This window comes from Metarhizium acridum, assembly GCF_019434415.1.
Source record: "Metarhizium acridum strain ARSEF 324 chromosome Unknown scaffold_141, whole genome shotgun sequence".
In the NCBI taxonomy this organism is placed as follows: Eukaryota; Fungi; Ascomycota; class Sordariomycetes; order Hypocreales; family Clavicipitaceae; genus Metarhizium; species Metarhizium acridum.
This window is the reverse complement of record NW_027094020.1, coordinates 1,479,003-1,504,309: the sequence shown is the minus strand read 5'-3', so window position 1 is coordinate 1,504,309 and position 25,307 is coordinate 1,479,003. Positions and strand designations below refer to the sequence as shown.

The 25,307-nt window shown below is 51.6% G+C and overlaps 8 protein-coding genes across 8 annotated transcripts; 3 read left to right on the top strand and 5 right to left on the bottom strand.

Moving 5' to 3' along the window:
• Positions 1-9: 9 nt before the first annotated feature.
• On the bottom strand, positions 10-1,602 carry J3458_009117 (uncharacterized protein). Its single transcript, XM_007816736.2, has 3 exons — positions 1,320-1,602; positions 1,240-1,253; positions 10-1,158 (listed from the first exon to the last, which is right to left on the bottom strand). Exons 1-3 carry the CDS (start codon positions 1,339-1,341, stop codon positions 247-249), a joined length of 948 nt encoding a protein of 315 aa, XP_007814927.1. The 5' UTR covers positions 1,342-1,602; the 3' UTR covers positions 10-246.
• A 50-nt stretch (positions 1,603-1,652) lies between these two features.
• J3458_009116 (uncharacterized protein) lies at positions 1,653-4,803 on the bottom strand. The gene is made up of 2 exons (XM_007816735.2): positions 4,126-4,803; positions 1,653-4,043 (listed from the first exon to the last, which is right to left on the bottom strand). The coding sequence occupies exons 1-2, from the start codon at positions 4,414-4,416 to the stop codon at positions 2,145-2,147; spliced, it is 2,190 nt and encodes a 729-aa protein (XP_007814926.2). The 5' UTR covers positions 4,417-4,803; the 3' UTR covers positions 1,653-2,144.
• Positions 4,804-5,025: 222 nt separating this feature from the next.
• Positions 5,026-7,805, top strand: J3458_009115 (uncharacterized protein). The gene is made up of 2 exons (XM_007816734.2): positions 5,026-5,194; positions 5,285-7,805. Exon 2 carries the CDS (start codon positions 6,103-6,105, stop codon positions 7,531-7,533), a length of 1,431 nt encoding a protein of 476 aa, XP_007814925.2. The 5' UTR covers positions 5,026-5,194; positions 5,285-6,102; the 3' UTR covers positions 7,534-7,805.
• A 508-nt stretch (positions 7,806-8,313) lies between these two features.
• Positions 8,314-10,374, top strand: PSD1_1 (phosphatidylserine decarboxylase 1). Its single transcript, XM_066119583.1, has 3 exons — positions 8,314-8,888; positions 8,959-9,090; positions 9,157-10,374. Exons 1-3 carry the CDS (start codon positions 8,503-8,505, stop codon positions 10,238-10,240), a joined length of 1,602 nt encoding a protein of 533 aa, XP_065975378.1. The 5' UTR covers positions 8,314-8,502; the 3' UTR covers positions 10,241-10,374.
• Positions 10,375-10,586: 212 nt separating this feature from the next.
• On the bottom strand, positions 10,587-11,958 carry HBN1_1 (putative nitroreductase). The gene is made up of 2 exons (XM_007816732.2): positions 11,882-11,958; positions 10,587-11,813 (listed from the first exon to the last, which is right to left on the bottom strand). The coding sequence occupies exon 2, from the start codon at positions 11,510-11,512 to the stop codon at positions 10,892-10,894; it is 621 nt and encodes a 206-aa protein (XP_007814923.1). The 5' UTR covers positions 11,513-11,813; positions 11,882-11,958; the 3' UTR covers positions 10,587-10,891.
• A 736-nt stretch (positions 11,959-12,694) lies between these two features.
• J3458_009112 (uncharacterized protein) lies at positions 12,695-15,213 on the bottom strand. The gene is made up of 2 exons (XM_066119582.1): positions 14,975-15,213; positions 12,695-14,920 (listed from the first exon to the last, which is right to left on the bottom strand). The coding sequence occupies exons 1-2, from the start codon at positions 15,142-15,144 to the stop codon at positions 12,967-12,969; spliced, it is 2,124 nt and encodes a 707-aa protein (XP_065975377.1). The 5' UTR covers positions 15,145-15,213; the 3' UTR covers positions 12,695-12,966.
• Positions 15,214-16,212: 999 nt separating this feature from the next.
• Positions 16,213-18,993, top strand: J3458_009111 (uncharacterized protein). The gene is made up of 3 exons (XM_066119581.1): positions 16,213-17,279; positions 17,327-18,367; positions 18,425-18,993. Exons 1-3 carry the CDS (start codon positions 16,386-16,388, stop codon positions 18,431-18,433), a joined length of 1,944 nt encoding a protein of 647 aa, XP_065975376.1. The 5' UTR covers positions 16,213-16,385; the 3' UTR covers positions 18,434-18,993.
• A 566-nt stretch (positions 18,994-19,559) lies between these two features.
• Positions 19,560-22,476, bottom strand: J3458_009110 (uncharacterized protein). The gene has a single exon (XM_007816729.2). The coding sequence runs from the start codon at positions 22,048-22,050 to the stop codon at positions 20,197-20,199; it is 1,854 nt and encodes a 617-aa protein (XP_007814920.1). The 5' UTR covers positions 22,051-22,476; the 3' UTR covers positions 19,560-20,196.
• Between the last annotated feature and the right edge of the window lie 2,831 nt (positions 22,477-25,307).

Genomic DNA, 25,307 nt, shown 5'->3' with positions numbered 1-25,307 from the left:
TACGAAACGGGGGCAACATCGTCATTTATGAGGGCAAGTACTGTCAAACAATGTAGCCACCTAGTCTAAAAAAACATACATGTATGATCTATTAGTTCGCAGCGCACCAGGGTATTTCAACGTACCGAAAACCCTTGAGCTCTTCGTATTTATGCAACAAGGTGAAAATTGCGGAGGGTATCATACCACGGAACAAAACGAAGAATCAGCCCGAGCACAGTCCGTCATAAACAACGTCGGTATCATTCACTCCATATCGACATCTCCATCCCCTCTTCGTAAAGCCTTTTCGGCTGCTTTTCGTCGCTCCATGCTTTCGTCAACCCACTTGTCCACCGCAGCGCCACCGCCCTCCTTCAGCTTCGCATCCACCACCCCCTTCAGCAATTCGCCCGCAAACCCAACAAAGTTATGTCGCCTGAGGGCGTTCTCAAACTGCCAGTCTCGGCGCTTCCTCTCCTCCCTGGCCAAGAGTTCATCGTCGCCAAACTCGCGAGCGCGGACCCGCAGGTCACGACACATGGCGAGCAGGTTGAAACGAATTTCTGTCGCCTCGTAGCGAGCCACGCGTCGTTGCAGCACCTCGACGACCTTTGCCGGGAACGAATGCAGAGTACATGGCCCGTGGGATATGGGAGCAGGCTGCAACCCGTCGAGCTCGTACAGCGTGCCGTTGACGGGCGTGTACGCGATGAAGTGGAAGGCGTCCTCGGCCTCGCCAGTCTTCTGCGTCTCGTCGGCGAACGGACTGCTCCTGGCAAAGCTGTTGTGCACCTCCCTGATCAAGTCCGAATTGCTCAACGCCTCGCCCCGGAACTCGGGCGGCAGCACCATTGTAAACTCGCGAAAGTCTCGCATCTGGGGTCCAATGTCGACTTCCTCCGTCTTGTTCATCAAGACACTGAGAAGAGCCTGCGTGGCACACGCATTCTGGATTGTCTGGGCGGCGAAAAACATCTGCTCTGCAGCACCGTGGTCGAACGACCCGTCCAGCGGTCCGTCTGGCGTGGCATACGGCCGGTCGGTCGGGTACTTGAAGAGAAAAATCACCCCGTACAGAGGCTGCAGCGTCACCAGTTCAGCGGCGTCAAGGGTGAGCAGCTCTTCAAACTGGACATTTTTGACGCCGAGGTTCTCGATGAGAGACGTGAAGACGCCCTATACCAAAAAAAAAGGGAATATGGCCCGTCAGTATAAAGTCTATATATTTGCGGGTGGGATTTGCTTCAGTGTCCATACTGCGTCAGACTCGACTGTTGAGGAAAGCTCAGGTTAGCTGAAATTCACTGACAAAGGTGGCAGACCCCGGAACTGCGTACTAGTATTCCACCCGCCGCTCATTGTCGCGCCGGCGATGCACTAGTTTTGTGACTATGGCCGAAACTCCCCGACGGACTTGTCGAATGTCAAAATGGATTGAAGGGATAATAGACGGGCAATGTATTTCTGGTGTGGGCTCAGAGCAGCACCCAAAACGCTCTTGCATGTCTGGGTGGATGGAACTGGCAGGCTGCGACGAGCTTCACGCGGCGGAATACTTTGTCCCAACTCGCAGCGATAAGATAAGAGCAAGCGTCACAAGGAACTTTCACACAAAGCAACCTATTGAATCGAATGAATGTGCGAAAGTCAAGGCCAAGTATTTCTTACAGTTTTGAACAACAAAAAGCGGTGTTTGTAAATTGAATTGAATCTCTCCAATATGCGTCACAGTTTCCTTTCTTTAGTACTCGCCCCCAAATCGATCAATTCCAACGCCCACGCCCCGTCCGAATCATGGTGGGTTGTCAGCAAAGCTACCCACACCAAGTCAATCTAAGCAACGGCTCAGCGCCAGCAGAGAGCAGTCTGATGCTTCAAAGTTTTGACAGTCATCGGCCCGGGGCGGTTTGGCGTCAGGTAGAGCTACCTAGCTACCTAGGCAGTAGCTAGCTTATCGTGGTGACTTGTTTTATGGACAGCACAAGCTCAAATAAAAAGGAAGGGACTTGAGCGGGCCGTCTGATGATGGCGCCAGAACCAACCCCTGATAATAATACTATTTTCAAAGTCGCTTGCTGTAGTGTGCAGGATGTACAATCCAACGATATTCCACCATTGTTCATTCATCCGTCTATAAAACCATGCACATGCCAACCCGGTTCCTACAAAGCAATCAGTTCTTCTTCAACATCATCAGCTCCAACATCACCACGAGGCTCCTCTTGTCTTTCATTTCCATGCGTGGTCCCTTCCTGCGTCTGGTGATCGACACCAGACTCATTGATTATTTGACTCGTATCTCCTGGGCTGGCATTGTTTTCTGCTTCTGTTGCCGCCGCCGCTTCCTCTTCTTCACGCCTCCGCGCTTCGTCGGCGCGTGCCTCTGCTTCCAAGTTTGCTATGTGTCTTTCCGCCACTCCTGGGGCAATGCTGGCGAGAAATAGTAGTCCAGCCCGCTCTATTCGACGTACTTGGACCCTAAACCAAGTTTGACGTCCTCGTTCGGCCATCAACCTCGCTGCCATCTGTGCTGGGTTCGTTTCTCCCGCCTGAACAAGAGGCTGCTGCTCCGGAGGACCTGCTTGGCCAGCCGGTAGTTGCTGTCTGCGAACATGTTGTTCGGGAGTAGGAAGAAGATTCTCCAAATGTCTACCAATAGGTCGCCAAGCATTCTCGGCAACGCCATTTAAAATTCCCGTGCTCAGGAGAAACACGAGAATGGCAAGACATATAACCGTAAACCACCTCGACCAGCTGGAGTTTGGAGAAGTGAAAAGCCAAACAAACAGGGCTAAGCGGAACACTAGCCATATATGGGGCCAGGCTTGCAACAAGAGTGGCGGTAGACCTGCGGCTGGAGGATTTGCTGGGTGCATGGCGCCCTGCCCGGCCGGCGGAGCGTGGACCTGGTCGTTGAACACGTCCGCATCGCCGCGGTGTTGCTGTTCTGGCCCCTGTTGCTGTTGTTGTTGTTGTTGTTGCGGTGGGTGTTGCTGGTAGTTACTCTGAGGTGTCTGATGTTGTATGGCAGGATAAACGGGGTTGGAGTAGCCAGCCGGAGCCCTGACTGGAGGCGTGCTGTTCTGGAATACCGTTCGACTAGGGGTGTAGTACATCTCTGCAGTATGGTTTCTCATCAAGAGTGCACGAGGCCCTTGTGGCGACGATATCATATAGAGATCCGCACCTTGGCATGACGGGCGGCCCGGGGGTCCCGTAGAAACTGGGAAGTGGCCAGCTCCCAAGCCGAGCCTTGTGCTCGAATCAGGTGTGGCACGGCCACTGCCAGAGGTTGAAGCACGAGGACCAAGTATAGGAGTGGTGACACCAGGCTGGTTCAACGGCCTGCCGTGTATGGAGGCTCCGGAGGCACTTCTCTGCATGGCATTGGTTATTGCAGCCGTAGCTTGGTTGGCGTCTGCCCCTCGCAGAATATTTTGAACATCAGCGAAGGAAAGCCCGTTTTGTTGGCCTGGTGTTCCAGACCGGATGACCGTTTCAAGGTGGTAGCTATGTCCACTTGGCCCGACCGTCTCACGATAGACGGTTTGAGTCGCTGCCGGACTAGCCCGGCCACTGTCTGGAGCAGCCGTGTTGGCCCCAGAATGGCTGGGGGCTCCGGCCGAGTCTCCAATGCCTCGCATCCCCATGTGAGCCCTTCCAAGTTGGTGCTGCTGGACTATAGCCCTGGTCGCAGCGGCGTCTCGTTGCACATGGCTGAGCCAATTGTTCATGTTTTGGTGGTGTTGTTGGACAACAGCGGCGGCATCAGCGTTGGGGTAAGGTTGTTGCTGCTGTTGTTGTTGGCCCAAGGCAGGGGAGGGTATCCGGGCATTGTGGCCTCCAGGAGTAGCAGGCTGGGAGTGTGTCCTCCTTGAAAGTGCAGGGGGAGGTGGCGGTCCGAAATAAATGTGAGCAGCATGTTGCGCCGTTGGAGCTGGAGTGTGAGCGGTGGACGCAGGACTAGGACCTCGGGCGGTTGTAGGCGCAGGGCTCGACGAATGGCTGTCGGTGTGTTCCCTCACGACGAGGTGAATGGTTTGCCGTTCGGGGATTCGAAGCTGAGATGAGGGGTAATTTGGTTAATTCGACACCAGCCAACTCAAGAGTCGAAATATACATGATGAATGGCACTGCACTCACAGCATCGGCGCCAAAGATGTCTAGCAAGTTGTCCGACTCGCGCAACAGAGCTCTCCCTCGGTGGATCAGGCGCTGGTTCTCATCGGCTGGTCGCAGAGGAAGCGCTTGGCGAATTCTATCTTTGAGCTGCTTGATTGTTGTCACAGCCGGCAGGTCGGGAAAGAGAAGCGGGCGATTAACGCCCACGGACGGGGACAGAATCTGGAGATTGACGACAAGCTCCTGGGGAGCTCCGGCGACGGCGGCTTCGGCGGCTTCGGCGGGCTGCGAGTCCAATGATCCAGACGCCATCTTTCAGCTGGCCCGGTCTTGCTGGCAATGGATGGAGAAGAGGGTTCGAAGGAGGAAACGATTATTCACAGCTGCCACGACCTGTTGAAATACGTTGGACGTTGGTCGTCGAGTGGCAGATCATGTCCAGCGTCAGAGGGGCGTGTAGTGAATGGTGTTTCCCTGTTCAAAAGGCCGATGTCGTCGCAAAAAAGAAGAGAGAGAGAAAAGGCCAGGCTGCACATGCACATGTAGTGGTGAAGTGACGAAATGCCAGTCACTCACTTGGGTACATGCTTGGTGTAGTTGATGTGTTCAGTGTTGAGTCTGGTGAGGTGCAAGCGTCAACTGGTCTCAGTGCTGCGCGTGCTCTGGAGCATTGAGTCAAGTTCCAAAGTTCCACGGTGGCTTTTTCCGTCTGGTATTGGCTGGCGGTATCAGGTCTGGAACCTGTTGAGGCTCCGGACTCTCGTCCCCAAGCCATGTACACCCCTGGTGCCCCGGGTGCCTCCTGCTTGCAGCGGCTCTTCTTCGGCTTGGAACGTCGTGGCAGCCCGGTGATGGGTGTGGATAGCGCGCACTTAAGTTAACTACTACCTACCTGGGTAAGGAGGTACCAGACCTTGGCGCGCCAAGGGGTTTTCTGGTGACTACATGTGTATCCTCTGGCTATCATCCATCACAAGACAGCTAATCAGATTTTTTTACTCAAAACATGAGACTTCTAATAGCTGGTGATGATTTAGGACCTGTCTCATAATAGTCATGCTGTCACCAGACTCAGGGGCCGCGCGCGTAGGTAGGTACCTAGGTAGTCACTTCATAAGTCCATGCAGTCTGCGCTTGGGCAGTCTCTACCAACATTCACCATGTATTGACCCATCACCAGATACACGCTGCGCCCTTCGACATAGATGCCATCGCATACCTGTGGTAAGATACCTGGGTAGGGAGCTGGTAACTAACTACTAGCTGGCCCCGGGTGGGAGGATATGCTTTGTACCGGGTTGAAGTTTCAACACCGGGGCCAAAGATAAACCATATCGCAAGGACTAGACTGTTTTCAACGAACTTGGACTTGGCTCAATATTATATACTGACATGTCAAATCAGAGCTCTTGGGAACAATCGCCTCGGCAACAAAGACACAGGTCACGGGCACAGTTTTCGACTCCCACGGGTACACATTGAATGCGCTTTCATCCTTTGTGTTCTCATTGAAGTAACGTCAGGCGCTTGGAGTACAAGCCTTATTTCCGCAAGTCGCGAAACAACATATGTACCAACATTCAGAGGAATAGTGTGACCGAGAGGCCAGTCCAATATCTTTCAATCTGTTTCCAGCCAAGTGGCTAGCCTGTTGGTGTTCAGGGCACGAGCAAAGAGGACCGAACTAGACGTTTACGAATAGCTCTTGAAACAACATTCATTGTCACATAAGGCCATCTACATTCATTGAACTTATCCCTCCCATGCTGCCATGTCCAGTCTTCAGTTCATGGTCTCACGAGTCCGTCATGGAATATATAAAGAGGATGAGCCAGTATCTGGTTGTATGCAAAACAATGATAGTAAAGACACGACTATCAACATCTCTTTTCCAGTTTTCCTTTTGCCTCCCTCGCTTCGCCTACTTCGGTAGGACCTTTTCACCCTTTCACCCGAGTCTGCTGGTCCGACAAGTTGTAGACCATACACAAGACCATAATGACAGGCATTCAAGATCTCCAACCCGAGATTCTGAAGGAGATCTTCGACTTGGTCATCGCTGCAGAAGGGTGTTTTCCGGCCAATCCCGGGACTTCATCCTTTGAGCAACCGGATGATGGCCTAGCAATCCTTAACTTGGCATTGACTTGTCGCCGTTTCTCCAGCATAGTCGAACAGATCCGCTTCCGATATTTGTTCGCATTCAGCCTTGGCAGCCCTGGACGCCACAACCACAACCGCTACGTAGAACTCGACGACATATTCCGACGAAACCCACTCAGCTGCCTCCGGTGTCTCCACGAAGCGCTTCAGCGAAAACCTGAACTGGGTAACCAGTGCCGGGAGTTTGGAGTGTTCATAGAGAGAGACCAGTTTGCTGAGGGCGAAGAATTCTTTGGGTGTCTTGAATACATCCTTTCCGCCCTTCCAAATGTGGAAAAGCTTAGAATTCTCGCCTCTCCCTCGTCAGATCCGCAGACGTCCAACACATTGATTCCTAGAACGTTGGGCCTTGCCAAAGACATGTCAAGACTGGTCAAGGTTACTATTACGACAGTGGATCATATAAGGGAACTCGGTCAATTATACTCCGTTCAATGGCCACCGTCAGCGAGGAAATTGCACGTACGCCTTACGGACCCTTTGGAAAAGGGGGAGGACGGAGATCAGCAGGTGAGTAAACGCATGGTTCAGTTTCCAACAACGAGCATGTTTACTAACGGTATCAAGATGCTTCGGGGGGTCGGGCAGGAGTGCAACATTACATCACTTTCCATAACAGGTATCGAGGACTTGTTTGATTTACCCAGGGCACTCGAAGGATTTCCCAACGCCCTCGAGGAATTGACCTTGCTCTACAAGCGGCAACTCATGCCACACATCCCCTTCTCTATACGTTTCGACGGACACAAGCACAGTCTCCGGGCCCTCAGTCTAGTATTTTGCTCATTTGGATTTCCTGAGACACTCAACCTTTCTGACTGTACGGCTTTGGAACACCTTAGCTTGCACTATAGGGACTTGAATCCGCCCTTCCGATTGCAATTCGGTGGCGCTGTCACGCAATTCGCAGCGCACATTTTGGGTCCCAAACTGAAGAGGCTTACCTGGGTTTTTCATTACGAGAACAAGCCTGGGCTTCTCGGTAAGCTCTTCGAGTTCCCACATTCTGTTCGTGAGCTATTCCTTCGACACTTGGCAAAAGCTGCTGGTCAGAGAGCAGCGGCTTTGGAAGAAATACATGTTATCTGGATGCCACGAGATGAAATTCAAGCACTGGACCCAGATCCGTTAAATGCCGTCGTGGTTGATAAAGTCAATCTATCCGAGAAAGTCACGCTTACATACAGTGCGGCTGGCATGTCTCATGAGACCAGGCTTGAGGTTTTCCGCGCACTGCAGGATCGTGCCTGGACATATACGACTTGACGTTGCTCCAGGCACGAATCTAGATTGCCTTTATCCGCTGCGTGGTTGGATATATACCTAGTTACCTAGCACCCGCTCCATTTGATGCCTCTTTTAGAATTCTGTTTATTTGTTTATTTGTTTGTTTTGTTTTGTTTTGTTTTGTTCTTTTGTTTGTTTGTTTTTTGTGAATTTATTTGTTTTGTTTTGTTTATCTTGTTTATTTGTTGCACAGCCGAGATGAAGTTAGAATCCGGAATTTAATATGGTTGTCGACTCGGCATATTTAGTCATCGAAATCAATGGATTTGTTTGTTCGTTTGTTTTAAAGAAGTGACGCATTTGATCTTGTTCAAGCACCCGAGTGCAGCATGTGTTGTCTGGTTTGTACTATGAACCGTCGGTGGCTGCTTTTTCTGGGCCACATTCAATTACCCGTTGGCAACTTGAGGCCCAGATCCAGAACTCGGGCGCTGTCTTGGGGAAAAGTCCGCAAAGATACAACAAGGCAAGGGTACAACAATCGGCACCGACCCACAGTGGGGATTTAAACATGTACCGCTTTTAGCTTGACATTCACACCTCTTTACAAAAATTCCCTTGGGGTTAGGGTTATATTGATACTATCATCATTAAAATCATTAAAATTATCATCATTATCACATTACCGTCACTACCATCCTCATAAAAAACACGCTTATACTCTCGTGAATACTTGTTCTTTTGGTCATGGGCCTAAGTGGGCTAGCCGTCTAAGTTAGTCGCTGACGGGTACCTCCACTTCCAAGTACCACTCCGCTCCTCCTCCGCTCCTCTCAACCTCGCAGGCACCAGGTTTGGTGAACACGTCAGGTGCATTTGTCCAAGACTAGCTCTCCCGAGTCCTCGCGAATTGCCGCTGGGACCCCAATCCAATTCAATGCCAACCACATAGCTTCGCACTCGGCATCTGACAATTCCCGTACCTCGCCCTCTGGGTTGACCACAATCATGGCAGCTCTGGGGGTTGGCTCCGGCCAGCTCCTGCGACGACATGCCCTGGCCAATATTCGCCGACGATGCTCCAGCTGCGCAGACCAGCATGTGACAAAGCCCCTGCTGAGCTTCCGATACCCTCTTCAAACACCAATTGCTGCTCGGAACTTCTCGTCGCGATATGCCAGACGCCCCAGGTTCTCTCAGCGCCTGGGCGAGGCCCTGCGGAACAGCAAGATAACTTGGTACCACATCCCTGTTGGCGTGGGCATCGGTTTTCTCGGCCTGGTGCAATTCTACAAAGTCACTGCGAGAGAGCAGGAGAAGCGACGACAGGAAGACGGTGGTGTCTCTGGCGGCCAGCCAAAACGGCGTGAGAGGATTCGACCCGATGGGCCATGGTATGCAAAATCGTCACCTTGCATCCCTGCTCTCCTCCAGAGCCAGGCTAACAAAAAATTTGCACTCCAGGCAAGTTCAAGTAATGTCAACTTTACCCCTGAAGGCCATCTCACGGCTTTGGGGGAAATTCAACGAACTGACAATCCCGTACTACCTGCGCGTGCCTGGATTCAAGCTTTACTCTTACATATTTGGCGTCAAGTGAGTTCCTTGGGTGGCAACACTTCGCCATTGGAACATTGCCCGTGGCTAATATAAACCCAAAAGCCTTGACGAAGTATCCGAACCCGACCTACACGCCTACCCAAACCTGGCTGCATTCTTCTACCGCACACTCAAGCCAGGCGCGAGACCTCTCGACCCCGACAGCCACGCCTTGCTCTCCCCGTCCGACGGTAAAATCCTGCAGTATGGAAGAATTGAGGGCGGAGATATTGAGCAGGTCAAGGGAATGACGTATAGCGTCGATGCGTTGCTGGGCAAAAACACACCCACGGCCAGCATCGCCTCTGGCCAAAGCTCCGCATCTGCCCGAAGGGGTGGCAGCGTAGCCCATGGAGATGAGGAAATTGTCAAGCAGGAGGAAGAATTTGCCAAGATGAATGGCATTTCCTACACCCTCCCTGATCTGCTGTCCGGCCAGGCCGATGCTCAAAAACCTCGCCCGGCAACAGATGAGTCGACCGAAGTCTCTGCCCGGGCCGTATCCGAGGTTCGGGCCGAGCTAGCCCTTGGGGAAAAGCCCTGGTACGATATCGTCTCTGCGGACAAGAGCACATCACTCTACTACGCCGTAATTTATCTGGCTCCCGGCGACTACCACAGATTCCACTCGCCGACAAACTGGGTCGTCGAGCGACGACGTCACTTTGCCGGAGAGCTGTACAGCGTTTCGCCATACCTGCAGCGAACTCTTCCCGGTTTGTTTACCCTGAACGAGCGCGTGGTGCTGCTGGGCCGCTGGCGCTACGGCTTCTTCAGCTATGTGCCTGTCGGGGCGACAAATGTTGGCTCCATCAAGATCAACTTTGACCGCGAGCTGCGAACAAACAGCCTGTTGACGGACACGGCTGCCGATCATGCCGCAGAGGAGGCGGCGAAACGCGGCGAGCCGTACATGGGCTTTTCCGAGGCCACGTACGAGGAGGCCAGCTCGGTTCTTCATGGCCACGCCCTCCGTCGAGGCGAGGAGATGGGTGGATTCCAGCTGGGCAGCACCATCGTTTTGGTGTTCGAGGCGCCTTCCGAAAAGGAAGAGGGGGGTAAGCCCATCAGCGGATGGCACTGGGCAGTGGAGAAAGGGCAGACGATCAAGATGGGACAAGCCCTTGGACGAATCGTGGAGGACTAAGTCGGGAACACGGATTGTATTTTTATTATGCTTGTTGATAAGGCGGTTAATTCTGCGTGGGGAGTTGGAGCTGGCATATTGCGTCGAGGTATTACTACTGTATGAATACTCATATATCAATGTAATGACAACTGGTTGCAGAGCTCTTGGAAAGGTTTCAACGGTTATCTACGAGGGTCTTTTACGCTGTGAAGATGAAACAATGCAACTACTACGGTGTGAAGACCCATATATCCATGTGGTAACACTGATATCTATGATTCTGTTTCACAGCGTGGAGAAGAGACAACGGGACTGCTACTATATGAACTCTCACGTATCAATGTACCAACAACTGGCTCCAGGGCTTGCGGAAAGGCCTCTCGTCTATTTCTTTATCTCTATCTCTATCTTGATCTTGATCCTGGCGCCACGGAGAAGAAACAAGAAAGAAAAAAAACAGTGACAATGGAGCCCGGCTCTACGAGCACGACAATAGCAAAGTAGCCTGAAAAAAGGCAATCAGATGCGCCACCCAACTCCTCCGAGTCCAGAACCAAATAAAAAACCAAAGCTCCCACCAACGTACAGGCCGTCTCATTTTACAGAGCACGCTATGCAAAATCCCAGAAGCCCATTCGCAGGGTCAACCCCGTTGGACGTGTGTGCTCTTCACGCACCAAAGACCTTGACACGGTCCTCGAGGGGCTTGAAGTCCTTGTCGCCGGGCTCGGCGGCGCGGCCACCAAAGACCAGCTGGGCATTCAGCTTCCAGCTCTTGGGCAGGCCCCAGGCGGCGGCGACCTTGTCGTCAATCAGCGGGTTGTAGTGCTGCAGGTTGGCGCCGAGGCCCTCGAGCTCGAGGGCGGTCCAGAGGAGCAGCTGCTGCATGCCGGCGCTCTGGGTGGCCCAGCCGGGGAAGCGGTCGGCGTAGGAGGGGAAGGCGGCCTGCATGCTCTTGACGACGTCGTCGTCCTCGAAGAAGAGGACGGTGCCGGCGGCCCTTTTGAACATGGCCATGCGGTCCTCGGTGTGCTTCCACTTATCGTCGGGGACGATGGCGCGCAGCGTCGACGTGGTCATGTCCCAGAGCTTGTCGTGCTCGGAGCCCAAGAGCACGACGGCGCGGTTGGACTGCGAGTTGAAGGACGAGGGCGTGTGGAGCGTGGTTTCGTTGACGAGCTCCCGGATGCGGCTGGCTGAGACGGGGAGGTTCTTGTCCAGCGCGTAGATGGTGCGGCGGGCCTTGGCCATCTGGATGAGGAGGTCGGCGGAGAGCTTGGCGGCAGACATTTTTTCCCCCTTTTTTTTTTCCCTCTCTTTTGTTGAGGAGCTGGCTTTTGTTCTTGTTGTTGTATCAAAGTACAGAGTAGGTACGGAGTAAGGTGAGGGTTTTTGTGTGTGGCCGGTGTGTACGGGGTTTGTCGTGATGAGGAAGCTCTATGTGAAATATATTACTGAGTGTGCAAATTGCAAGATGGTTCTACTACTCAGTGCCCGTGGTGGGATACGGGCATGAAATATATGCTTTGATCCAAACGGGATTACCACTGCGGAAATACTATAGGAGCCGTATCTTGATTTCCGAGGCCGTCTGAGAACCCACATAACAAATCAAGTATGTAAGCAAGGTCCCTCCGCAATGAGAATAAATTAGCTCACAGTGTTCATTTTTTAGCTAGCTCCATCGGCTAGTGTGTCTGACGCATCGCGATGCGTTCATGGTGTCTTGCGTGGTTAGTTACGGTTCCCTGGCGCCCCCCCCCCCCTCTTTTTTTGACCCCATAATTTAATGTAAGCAGGGTTTTGCGGTTTTCATTGTTGTTGATAGGAAGAGAAGGGTAAAGAAAAGTACTAAGTGACCCCACAGCTTCCTGACGGCATGCCACAGCCGGGGGGCCCGAAGCTGCCAAAGCATTCAGTCAGCAATTGGTCGTCGTCAAAATGCGACGGAGGTGGGGGTGGCAGCGGAGGGCGGCAAGAGCATCATTACTGTACAGTATAATCTGTTCCCCGCAACGAGACCCTTGTCGAGACCGAGGGCGGTTTCACGATTAAGTCTAGGCTTTTGATATTGCCAACTCAAACAAAACTGCAGCCCAACAATAAAAAGGAAAGAGGCCCTGCTCAAGGCGCAACAGGCAGTTATCTTAGATTCTTTATTTCAAGACGACGTTTTCAAGGCCCGTCTGCCGAAAGATTCATAATAGGAACGAACAGGCTTGTGATAGTCAAGACACTTCTCTGCTCATAGTTCCTTTTTGACTGAGAACCTTGCCACACTCGGCGCCAGGCAGGGTACAGAAGAGGCTACCGAGTAGGCATTGTTCTCTTTTGTTTTTGTGGATGCATATGGCATGTACGGGAGGCACGGGGTCTCAAAGACAAAGGCGAAACGGTCCAAGTAGATTTTCCAACAAAGGTTTCCAGCGCCATCAGTCTATTGCATGTCCTTTATCGCCCGGCAATGCGGCTCCCTGGGATAAGCCTGGCTTGCTAGTGGTAGATGTAGACAGTACCTTGTTGTGCGACTAACTTTTCGCGAAGCGTTTTACCTTTGCCAGCATGCCATGCCGTCTTTGCACCTGCGCACCATGGCGAGAACCAGAGAATATCTGTCAATTTGATCATATGGTCGACCATGTCATTAATTCATTAAACATACAGATAGCGACCTGGCCTGCTGGCCGCTCGTTTTATATACCTACTTGAGCTGTAACAACATGCCCTCGCCTGCGAGTGCGCTTCTATTTAATACATCTTTTCCCACGGGAACGTGTGGGTTTCGTCTTGCTAACTGAGTCTGGTCCGCGACTTGAGGCCTTGAGTCGAGCGCTGCGACGTAAACCTTGGGTTGATTCCTGAGTCGGCATCTTGAGCCCAGGTGACTGGCTGCTGTAATCTGGTCCGCGACGTAAGGCCTTGAGTCGAGCGCTGCGACGTAATCCTTGGGTTGATTCCTGAGATGGCACCTTGAGCCCAGGTGACTGGCTGCTGGAATTTGCGTCCCGGACGCTTTGAGTTTGATGCTGATCTAGTTGCTGACTTGCGCCAGTTGCTGGGTGATTCCGTACTCGTAGAACTCTGTTGCTGGTTTGCGAGTCGTGACCTCGGGCATTTGACTCTAGTCTCTTGGGCCTTGGCTGCGTTGAAGAGCCATCTTTGAATGCGACTCTTTTCCTCTTTTGTGGCCTGCTCCCTAAGGTTACAGATTCCGCCTCGGCTGCGGTCAAAGGCACAGCCTGCGCCATGCAGTGACTGCCTTGTTGATCAAGTTGTCGGTTCATGTCTGATGATGCGATATTTCTGCTGCGTAAAGATCTTCTGTCTCTCGTGCCGGTTCTGCTGTTGTTTGGTTGTGAGCCATACTTTGAAGCGTGTGACTTCTGTTTTTTGGAGCTTGTCTCTACTATGCAGCCGTCTTCGGTTGAAACTTTCCTCTTCCTCATGGCCTCTCCCCCCAAGGTCCCAGCTTTCTGTTCGTCCTTGATTGAGGGAGTCTCCTCCACAGCCCATTCCAAAAGATTCACCTGATTGACTACATCTTGGTTCGCATTATCATAGTCAAATGTTCCACGAACAAACTCAAGAAGAAGATCATTCCGCCGCACGATAGAGTCAACCGTTTCTCGTGCGTTTGAGAGTCTTGTCCTAGCCTTAGCTAACATTTGCACGCGCCGTTTCATGGAAATGTTGAGGCGATTAGGATCCTGCTGCGTCTGATGGTAAACATTTGCCGCTTCTAATTCTGCATCTTTCGCAGCCTTCTTTGCGCGGTCTTCATCAACTTGGCGTTGTAGGGCAGACGCGCCCCTGCGAATGAAATCCGGAGTTTCGTTATCCTTTACTACCCCCTGTTTCTTTAACTCAATCCAAGCATTATCATGCTTTAACTTAAGGCGCTCTTTTAATGCAGTATAACGGTCAAGCCACCAGTACTCAAAGCCTAGGTATTCGATCCATGTTGTTAACTTATCCTGTTGCTTTGGATCCTCCGCTAGATAGAACGATCGCGTGAAGCCATGCCGAGCTAATCGCGCCCTCACAGCGCCCTGATAATCAGAGAAGCTATGGCATTCAAGCTCCCGCTGGTATCGGCGCCGCCAGTTGCAGTGTGTTTGCATAGCATGCCACCACTCGCCTGGCTGCTTCAAAGAATTTGGATCGGCTTCAATCCTAGCTGCCTGTTCGTCCCAGCCTATCTCTCTATATTCGCGTTTTAAGTCCTCAACATAAGCCGAAAAAGCCTCGTCATCATAATCGTCTTTGTAATTAATCCCTCTGTTATTAAGTTGCCATTTTCGGAAATTCTGCCACCGGTGCCATTGTCTTTGTAGTACGTCTTCAGGACGAAGGTAATCCGCCTCTGATGGTTTGTCCGATCGCGGCGGTCGCCAAAATGGTTTCAGGATCACGAAATACACATTGGGGTCTTTTGAGACCGATTCTAGGAGGTTAATTTGGTATAGCGGGTGACCACCATCATTGACAAGATTATTATACGCTTCCATCTCTTTTCGCTTATACATCTCTTGCGGACTTTCACTCGGCGGTTCAGTTACCCTTTCACTTGAACGCGGTCGGTCGTGAGATGGGGAATCTTGTCCGCTGGCTACATCACGCAGAAGCGCGTCGAGCTTGTCCAGGTCAAGCGGACGCGAGTTCGCCGCGGGATTATCGGCTATTTCCCGCTGTATTAATCTACGCGGGCGTAAGCGGATGAAAATATCCGGAAACAGAAAAAAGAGAACGTACCGTAGTCTTTCAGCAAGACGATCCCGCTCTTCTTTGGATAATACGGTCCAGTCATCAACAGGAAGCTCGATTGAGCCGTCACGTTGGCGATGTTTCTTCATATATTCGCAGAGCTGTTCGTCGCTCATTGCGAATAAATCGTTGACGGTCGTCATCTGCGAACGGGACATTTTGTTGCGAAGGATTTGCGGTGCTCAACCAGAAATGGCTGTCGTACATGTTCTCAGGACTTGTGTTGGTTCTTGAGGCACTTGGGGTAGGGGCTAGTAGTCCCATCGCCCTCAGAGCAGTTAAGGCTCCAACGAGGTCACGGGACAAGGATTATAGCCAATTAGAAGCGCACATTTTAGGGGTACATGAATTTCCCCCATAATTTACACTATGATTAAAGTACTAACATTCCTTTGAGTTACAAAGGGCTACATTAGAAGTCTCGCAGCCTCAACGCGATTGACGAGCTGCCCGGCGGCGATTAAGGGCATCGCGATCCCTTTGATTGTGTTAAGACTGAATCGCTAGCGCTGGCCACGTAATCGCGTAAGGGCTGTAATGTTGTCTGATGTAGTGACTTGTAACGAGGTGTTTTTCAAGGACTTTAATAAATGACTTAAATGTACCTTTTGAATCTAGCTTCCTATTGGATACACATCCCCATCCCTCCAGAAATCGGTCCCCACTTTTCTGCGATACCTGGCGGGTACCTTTTTGGCAATAAGGTCAGCCACTCAGCTGCGATATGTGCGATGTAGCTCTTTGTGACTCACAGGATTACTGGTACTTCTATCATCATATTATTTCTTGCTGGGTTTAAGTACCTCTTAATGCACGGTTTTGGCTAAAACCCGGATTCGATACCTGACTGGCACCTTAACACATTCAAAGGGATAGATCCCGTCTGGAGCCTGAGCACAATCAGAGGGGGATCCCCACAGATACCCGTCCACGCGGGTTGCGAAAGAGGCCGCACACCTGTGTGTGTGGTTGTGGGTGCGGGGTGTGCGGCCTTTTTTGCAACCTGCGTGCCGTCTGAGGCCTGAACATGGTTGGGATACAGTGCGTAACATAGTACATACACTAGCCTAATAAGAAGAATACACTAATATACTAAGGTATATTGTAGTATATTATAGTATACAGTGCGATACTCAGGTACCTTGCCAGGTTGCACACTTTACTGCATATGCAGACAGCCTGATAAAATGGGCGCGTAATGCATCTCAGAACCAACATGCATTTCACGCCCAATGATGAGAGCCACGTAGCCGCCCTCAGTCTCGAGGAGCTGCAGGATTGCCAGCACGATTGGACAGGGTATGTGAAATTTCCTCCATTTAAGCCGACTGTCATTTGTTATTTGTGGCAATATGCCTCCTCCTAGTTTTCGTCTCAACCCGTCATCGGACAATAAACCATGGACGTCAAAGACCTCATTGCTCGTGTGTACCCCAGTGTCGATCCTCACGGCCATACTGCAGAAGCCATCAGGGCTAGTCCGTATTATGTGCAGTCACAGTCCCTATCTGATGAACCGCCAAAAAAATTCCAGTATGGGCGTGATGACAGGGAGACAACTGAACCCACGCAGGAAGAGGACGCAAAAGTGTCTGCATATGATGGCAGGCCCTTCATCGAGATTAGATTCAGCAAGATCCCACGATCGTCTCATGGGGTCATATTCGGATGCAATAGGAAGAGTGATGTTGTTCTGCCTAATCTACGGGGTCTGAGCCACTTTCACTTTAGCTTAACTTTTGATGAGCGAAGACGATTTATCGTGAAGGACTTGGGTTCCCTTATGGGAACTGAGGTAACTTACGACAATAAAGGGAAAGGTAAGCGACGCAATTTTAACTGGATTATTAGCGGGGACAGAAAGGCTTTACAGGAGCAAAATATCATTATCAACATACACGAAAACGTTAAGTTCGAGATCGTGGCTATCAACCATAATATCACATCCCCATCATATATCGATAATGTTGAAAAGTTTTGCCAAGGGAGTGTGACCGCGGAAGGCCTCTTGGACGATCTAAATATCCCTCTTCGGCCAGACACGGAGTTTGCAACAGAAGCGCATACACCAGGAGAAGGCCCCATCTGTTTAAAAAAAAAGATTGGAGAAGGGGCATTTGGTGTTGTCATTCATTGCTGGGATGTGAGCACCGGCGACGAGAATGTTATAAAGAGGCCAACCGACGCTACCATTAGGAAGTTCCTCAGAGCGGGCGCCAACAAAGAGGCTAAACTTGACAAAGACCGGAAAAAATGGAAAGCAGAAGCAGAAAACATGAAAAACCTGATACATGTGAGTATACCTCTACGTTCATGGAGTCATGGCTCTAACCTCAACAGCCTCATATTGTACAGCTGTTCGATGTTATCGACGATCCATACCCCCAATTGGTCTTGGAGTATATCCCGGGAGGGCCTTTGTCCCAACTAGAGAATATAACGATTTCCGAAAGTATGCTGGTTCTTACACAGTGTCTCTCGGCTTTAACGCTTATACATGAGAACGGGTTGGCGCATCGCGACATATCACCGAACAATATTCTTGTTAAATCGCGGGAACCCTTGGTCGTTGTTCTCGCTGACTTTGGACTATCCAAAGATGCGGAGCAATTGCTCTCTAAATGCGGCACTGCTCCGTTTGCCGCACCGGAAATATTCGAAGATAGAAGTTTTGCGCGCTACTCGGCGGTGGTGGACATCTGGTCCCTTGGTGTGGTGATGTGTAGGATCCTGGGAATTCTCCCAAGTTACTCTATGCACATGTACAATCTCAGGCATAATGTTACCAAACTATCTTGGTGCAGTATGGTGGTTGATTCTGTCGGAAAGCTTTACCGCCGCCGACCTGACAGCCTGAAACAATTTTTGCTCCTGAGCATGCTAGTCCTATTTCCAGAAGGACGAAGCTCTGCTCGGCGTTGTTATGAGAGAGTAAAGGAGCTACCTGACCGCATTGTGGGCGATGAAGCGTGCGATAGGATCTCGGACGTTCTGTGGCGCGAGGCTACAGTTGTCTATGCTAGCGACACCGACACAGACGAGCAGACCACTGTGCGGCCCAGGGATGCAGCACCGGCAATTACTGCCGGCGAGGCGAACGATGATGAAAGGTCAACCGATGGGATGAGTTCCAGAAATTCAAGCTCCGGGGGTGGCAGCACAAGGCAGAGAATTGCCGCAGCGCCACCTCCATCACGTCAGTCAGAAGCTAGGTCAAGCTTGAAGCGGCCAACAGCAGAAATGGCGTCCCAGAACCCCAAATTGAAGCGCCGAGGGCGGGCGTCCATCTCGCAATCAGACAGCTTTCTTGATACTGAAGTCGGTCCGGAGGCTGTCGAGGCGGCGGCGGTGTTGCAAATGTTGGAAGACGCTCGCGCACAGGTATGTTGATCTTTTCTCCATTGTCCTTCGAAACTACGGAGTAACTAATGTAGTAAGAAGCGATAAATTACCAGAGGCGCCCCCTAAAGTAATCATTCATGGCACCCAAGCCCAAGGCTCTCAGGTCCGTTGCCAACGTGAGCCCTTGCCATAATAGGTGTAACATTGACGCAAGGCTGCCCGTCGGGGGTCGCTGCAAGCGAGATACTGCCTGCGGCAGCTGGATTCGGGCCTCTTGAAGCTGTTGAAATCGGGCCCTTAAGGCTGCTGCTACTGAATTCGAAGCTTTTCGGCTGAGTTGATTGAAGCTGCTACAGGGTTAGCTATAGCTATTCAATCTCCTAGAATTTTTTTTGTGTTTTCTCTTTTTGTTTTTTGTTCTTTTTTTTTTCACACGGGGGCCGCCTGTAACGGGCTTCCGCCCCCGACGCTTCTTGAATGATGTTATTGTTATTGTGAAATTAATTGTGTGAGGTCGGCTAGAAGGCCAAGTTGCTAGGAAGATGCCTGCAGCTCTCAACACTAAGAAGGCAGGCTCGGGATAGTCCACAACAATACGTGCCAATACGAATATTCAAGTCAAGTTAATAATACTACCAGACTGTCTATAGCAGGGTATATTTGCCCACCAAGAAGGATACACTACTATGCTATACTATATTATAACGTAGAGCGCGGTAGCCAGGTACTGTCTAGTCAAGTACTCTTCGTCTCCCACTGTAATTCCAGGCCAGGCCATCTAGACCGATACCGAGTCAAGTTTGAACTATACGAGGCTAGTAGTTGCAGTGGCACTGTATTCATAGACTCTCATTAAGGAACAAAAGCTACAGGGCTCCATGTCGGCACTTGCTGCACGCTTTCGGCGCAGCTTTATTTTTAATAAAAGCCGCCATAGCCCCGCGAGGGCGGCAAATTTGGGGATTGATTAGACGGATCTCCAGCTATCGCGATGTAGGTTGTGATATTGAAGGAAGGAGAAAGAAAGAAACGCCCTGACGGCTGTAGCCTATTAAAATCCGTCCACTTTCAAGATGGAGCTTTTGTTGTTGTGAAAAGCCGCCACGCAACGGGTACTGAAAATATACTGCGAAGTGTTCCTCGGGAGCGGGACTGGGCAGCGGCCACTTTGACACACCTTACAGTACATTTGCAATATAAACACGGCAAAGTGAAAATGTGCTTGTATAATTGGTACATTAATTTCTCAACGGCACGCCTCGGGCGAGCTCCAAAACGCCCCAAGTGGTTACCGGTGTTTTTGTTAAAAATTAAAAACATCACTGACCAAGCCTTTGGTTTCTCGCCTGGGAGGTCTGCAGATGTATTCGATTTTTGCAATTGAATGCTACCGGCTCTACACATTTACCCATACATATCCATATGAACGTCCAATACCCAAACCTCAAGTTTTCTCTTTTCTTTTTTTGAAGCACTCATCCGACCCAAAATGCTCACAGCGGTATTCCAAATGGCCCGCTTCCCAGCTTCAGAATGTGCTTCCTCTGCTGTCTCATGCCAACATGGCAAACCACATGAAATCTCGCCACATGATATCTGCCCATAAAAACCACCGTCATAACGCCACTCATGAATAATGCATGATGAATATAGGCTGACCTGTATCCGGCCTGTGCTTTGCGACCTGACGACTATATATTCTAGCACGCATAGCCCATCCATACTTTTTAGAAGCCAAAGAGATGACACAAGAGGAAAGAAAAGGCCGGCGGGCCCAGCCAAGTTTCCGTTTCCAATACAAATACAACACAACACCCACGGCCGTGTACAGCCCGCCGGGCAAATGAACATGACTGGGAGCTGACATATTACCAAGTCTCAGCAATGTACTGTCCGGCCTCCTTTTTGAGCTGCCAAAAGTTCTTGGCTTCGTCGCGCTCCAAGTTACCCTTGGACATGGCGACATCGACAAGAGAGTCTTCAACCCCTTCGCCCATACCCTTGGAGCTGCCACAGACGAAGATGCGACCGTCCACCGAATTGGCAATGTACCATACGAGGTCGGCTTGGTTTCGTACCTCTTCCTGTACATATCGGCCCTCGCCCCGGCGGCTTTGCACCACTCTCTTGACTTCGTCTTCGTGTACACCCCATTCACCGCTGTAGATCTCATCGACTAGAGAGTCGCGGATTCCTTGCAGAACCCACACCTTGTTGGCACAGTTTGCCTGCTTCAGCCGTCGCTGTACGAAGCCACGGAACGGGGCAATGCCAACCCCAGCACCAATGAGCAGCATTGGGCCGTCAGAGTTGAACTGTTTCGCCAGAGGGTTGGCCATGAGGCCCTTGAACATGGGGATGTAAAACTCGGGTGACTTTTCGCCAGCCTCCTGCGCCCTGATGTAGCGTCGGGCCTGTCTTTCGAAAAATCCAGATCCAACGCCAGTGCGGCAGCCCTTCTTCCAGTCGTTGGTCTCATGAACGGTAACGGCAATCTCGATGAGACGATGTCGCTTCTGGTCGCGAATCTGGAAAGACTCGTGGGGATCATTGGATAGCGAATAAAAGCGCGGCATGAGCGGTTGCAGGCACGACAACAGCTCATCCAATGGGGGGTGAGAGCTGGGGAAGGCGTTGAGGAGCTGGGAAACAGTGATGTGAGGTCCGGTGCGGAAGTCGCAGAATGTTCCCTGGCCTTCGGATGAACAAAGGAACATTAGTATCTTCTTCTCGTTCTCGGCTACAGCATGCTCAGCGAGGACCCTGAGAAGAGGCTTTGTCGGGGGGTAGGACTGAAGATCAGTACACCATGTGAGCAGGTCGCGACGAGTAGTAACGAGTTCTCGTGCCTTGTCGTCGCCCCAGACGGTTGGCCATCTGCCTTTGGTTGTGGTCAACATGATGGGTTTGTCGCGGATGAACCGAGGCACCATCAATGTATCAAGAACGTCCTCGACTACCAGTTCACAGTTGGGAGCCATGACGCCAATGGCGCCGCCAACTTTGAAATCATTGCCATCTTCTTCGGGGTAGTCTGTGATGTCAAGATCGAAATGGTACGTTCGCTTCTCGGCACCATCCTTGGTCAACTCCCGGGCGGTATGAATCTTGGCTGGGTAAACGTGGTAAGGAGGATGTGGTTGGACAAATCTGGGAGGCTGAATCGTGGTATCAATAGATGAGAGCGTCTGGCTGAGACCTGCATTGTCCAACGCGGGGCTTGCATCGCTTGGTCTGTGTTCGCTGTCGAAGCCAAGCGAAATGGCCGAGTCTGTAGGGGATGGGGTACTTCTGGGCTTCGAAATTGATTTGAATGAAATGGTTTTCTCTGGCATCTCGACAATCTTGGTCAATGTAGTGGGAATGTCGCCAATTTTGAGCCCAAGGGATCGGAATGCATCATTGTCCGGCAGTGGAACGGTCTCATATTCAACGCCAGAACGGCGAGAGCCTCCCATCAAGCAGCAACCGCCGCCGCAGCAGCGACCAACAAACTCGGCAGTCGTCTCGCCGGTAATGCGCTGGATGTCGCGGGCATTTTGGGCAATCAGTCTTGTCGAGGCCCGGCGTTGGCGAGGTTGCACTCGACTGGTAGGTTCGTCCTGGTCCTCCGACTCCTCAGAGTATGTCAATGAGGGAGCAATGGACGGTGCATCGGGCTCCGAGGGGATGCAATCGGATGAAGGGGACACAAGGTCTTGCATCTGCGCCAACTCTGTCATTGTAGGAGAGGGAAAATGCGTTGAAATCAAAGACGCTGCGTGGGGTTGGCGCAAATCGGTGTTGGCAACTGCGCGGTGGCAAGACGCAGATACGAGAGATTTGTCTGCCGTCGGCTGTCCGGAAGAGTACTTGAGCCCGGAGTACTTCGGCACCGACTGAGCCGCGAGCAGGTACTCAAGCAGGGCCAAGGGTCAGGTATTCTTGCCGTGTTATAGGCGTGCGGAGGTCTGGTGCAATCCAACTTGGAACGCAAAGACAATCACCAAAGGAATGTGTGACTGTTGAGATAATAGTGCGGCGAAGAAGACTGGGGACCGAGAGACTCGGGTCGTTGGAGTGAGGAGAGATCCAAGGTTATACGGAGTACGGAGTAGGAAAGTTGAATTGAATCTGGAGTCGAATTGACGCGAGGACTTTGGCATGCAGTGAACGAGGAAACGAAGGGTATTTGGGGGGACACCAGAACTGGGGGGCGACCCTCCAAACCTCCGAGGACTCAACTGGGGAGGGGGTCGAGGGATGGGGGGGTGCGAGTGGGGGAGTGTGCCGGACACCGGAGAGAGCACATGTGCAGCCGTTATTGATGAGGGTGTGTGTAGGTTTCGACACTGTGCTGGACGGTGCAACCGGCAGGCTGAGAAACGGCTACGGCCAGCCTGTGGCCCGTGGTCGATGGATCAATTGGCCATGATTACTACGGAGTACCTAGGGAGGAGGTAGCTTCGAAGCCCCTCTTGGTTCCATTGATGAATTATTAATTTATTACAGAGTGCCGAGTACAGCAAGCGACAGACGAGATTTATTTGCGCAGCCTGCTTGGTTCCTTGGCCACTGCAGAGCACTTGGACGTTTCGAGCGTGCGACAGCTAAGCGGGAAGATTGATTACGACATTGACCTCGCCCAACCGGTGGATTGATCATGATGACTTCATGTTGGAAGCATGGATGATGGCTGGACAGCTGGACCCGGCGTCACAGCTTGGATATGCACCCACCGGTAGACCCTACAGGGCACTCCCACAGGGCAGCCTCCCCTGGCTTTCCCATGTCAGTTACGCTAAGAATGCCTTGTGCAGCCCACAACGCATCAATCATGACTTAATCGTGTCCCCTTTTTTATCAATCGCCAGCGATGCGAGATGACACCTGTGCTTATCCATCAGGCACGACATGACACCATGCATGACTGGAGCAAGCGTCAATCAGTACTAATCTCGGTCGCGCGCGCGCGGAGACTGCTGGACCGGGACGACCGCGCAAGCCGTGCGAAGTCGCATAAATTTGTTTGACAGCCATGGGGGGAAGCTTTTGCGTGCCGCTCTCTTACGACGTGATGAGGCAGCAAAGCAGCTAATGCGGCCAAGTGCGTGAGGCAGATGCATCCCACGTGCCCCCCTCCCCTTGCCCCGATCAACGGAGCCGGCAGAACACCGGCCACATGACTAGGTCCAGTCTGAAGCCCAACTCGGACCGGGCTCGAAAACCTGGAATGAACAAGTTTATCAATCAGCTCCGACACATACCTCCAATCTTGAATGTGTCACTTGTTTATTGCAGGGACTTGGCTACACAGCTCATTCTCATCGCGATCAAATTTGCTCCCCCTCCCCAGGACTTCACGCACAGTTAATAAATAGCCTGCCAGCTGGCAAACATGGCCTTGCATCTGGGTCCCTGATTCTACAACTTCGTCTGAAGGAGTCAACGGTACATGATGCATTGATGACCTGTTGGGGTGGCCGTCATTGGCCAGCAAGCCAGTCCACCAACGGCTGACTGCCGATTGATAACGGGCTGCATGTTGCATGTCGCCTGTTCCGCTTTGATCCCCGGATCGAGAATGGAGGCTTCCCACACATGCACTCGTTACTATCGAGACAAATACGTATTCTCAATGAGCCCGTCGCATTTTGGCTCTTAGTTCGGGCCAGCCTTTGCAAAACCGGCTCGCGTGCCAATGGCAGTCCGCACTCTGGAAGGAAGGCGTAAATGGCTGGGCGGTAGTCCCGCTTCCTATTCGACTGACGGTACCAGTGCTTGCTTCGTTCCAGGCCAAAGAGAGGGAAGCCTACTATGCTCACACCCCCCGTTCAACACATGTCATGCCACGAGCACCGTGCGAGCCCGCCAGTTCTTCCCGATGGCGTTCTTCCCAGCCGAAATTTCCAGCCGTCTTGTTCCGTCTCGACTGATGCTGATCCGTCGATGCAGCGATCCCGCCATGGTCTGGGACTCTAACGGCGCTTTTGTGACCTGATTCACGGCTTCAAGCTGATGCGTCTTCATTTTAGGAAAAAATGGCCATCCGTTGAGGCAGAAACTTTTGCCCCATGCCTTTTGGCCGAAAAGAAATATCGCCCCAGGTTTCCATTCATGTGTCGAGATCCATCACCACGTCACATGAGCGTAAAAATGGAGCCCTCGTGCAGCTGACGCTCAATTAAATTGTTGACGTGTTGACGTGATTTCCCAAGACGGAAAAACTCAGCAGTGCAAAGCATGAATTCACCACGTCTGTTGATCCGTTCCAGTCTCGGTGGGCCGGCCACTGGCGTTTCGGCGTCGCGAGCCTTCCTCACCTCACATTTTCGTGGATCTGACTAATAATTTCCCATCCGCTGGACCGGGTCCGATGAAAGGCCACGAAACAAGGACTCTCTCCTGTCATTGCAATGTCGCTTGTTAGGAATGTTCCTTGTAGGTCCATGTGAAACGTGGGTAAACAGGATCGTGGCGGGGCCAATCGGAGGCTCCTGTCCTTGTTGAGGAAAAATTTTCTTTATCTGATCATCTTATCAATCAGTCTGATGGCATCTATCCCTTCCCCCGTTCCGGCTTCTTATTGCCCGGACATGACGCCGTGGTTCACACGCGCCGAGCTCGGATCTGATGCGCGTTAGGTGTAGCATCTAATAACTTAGAACTATTACTCCTTCGTCCGTTTATTCCATCCCATGCTTCCACCCCCTTCTCCTTATAACGTCATACATACATACACATTTACAAGGAACGTGTTCCGGTAACCAGGTTCTGGGAGGGTTTCTTATTTCAAGATCCTGGCCGTTACTTACACCAAGTACACACACTGTGCCTTCTTGCGTAAAATTAGTCCTCGTGTCAGTCTTCTGACTCGGGTTTATATTCAATGCGAGCTCTAACGCGTCGTGATCCCTTTTGAAAAACGACGATTCTTCCCTCAAACCCTCTTGGAAATTTCAACGGTGAGCGTAGTGTAGGCCCTCGGGTCCCATAACAA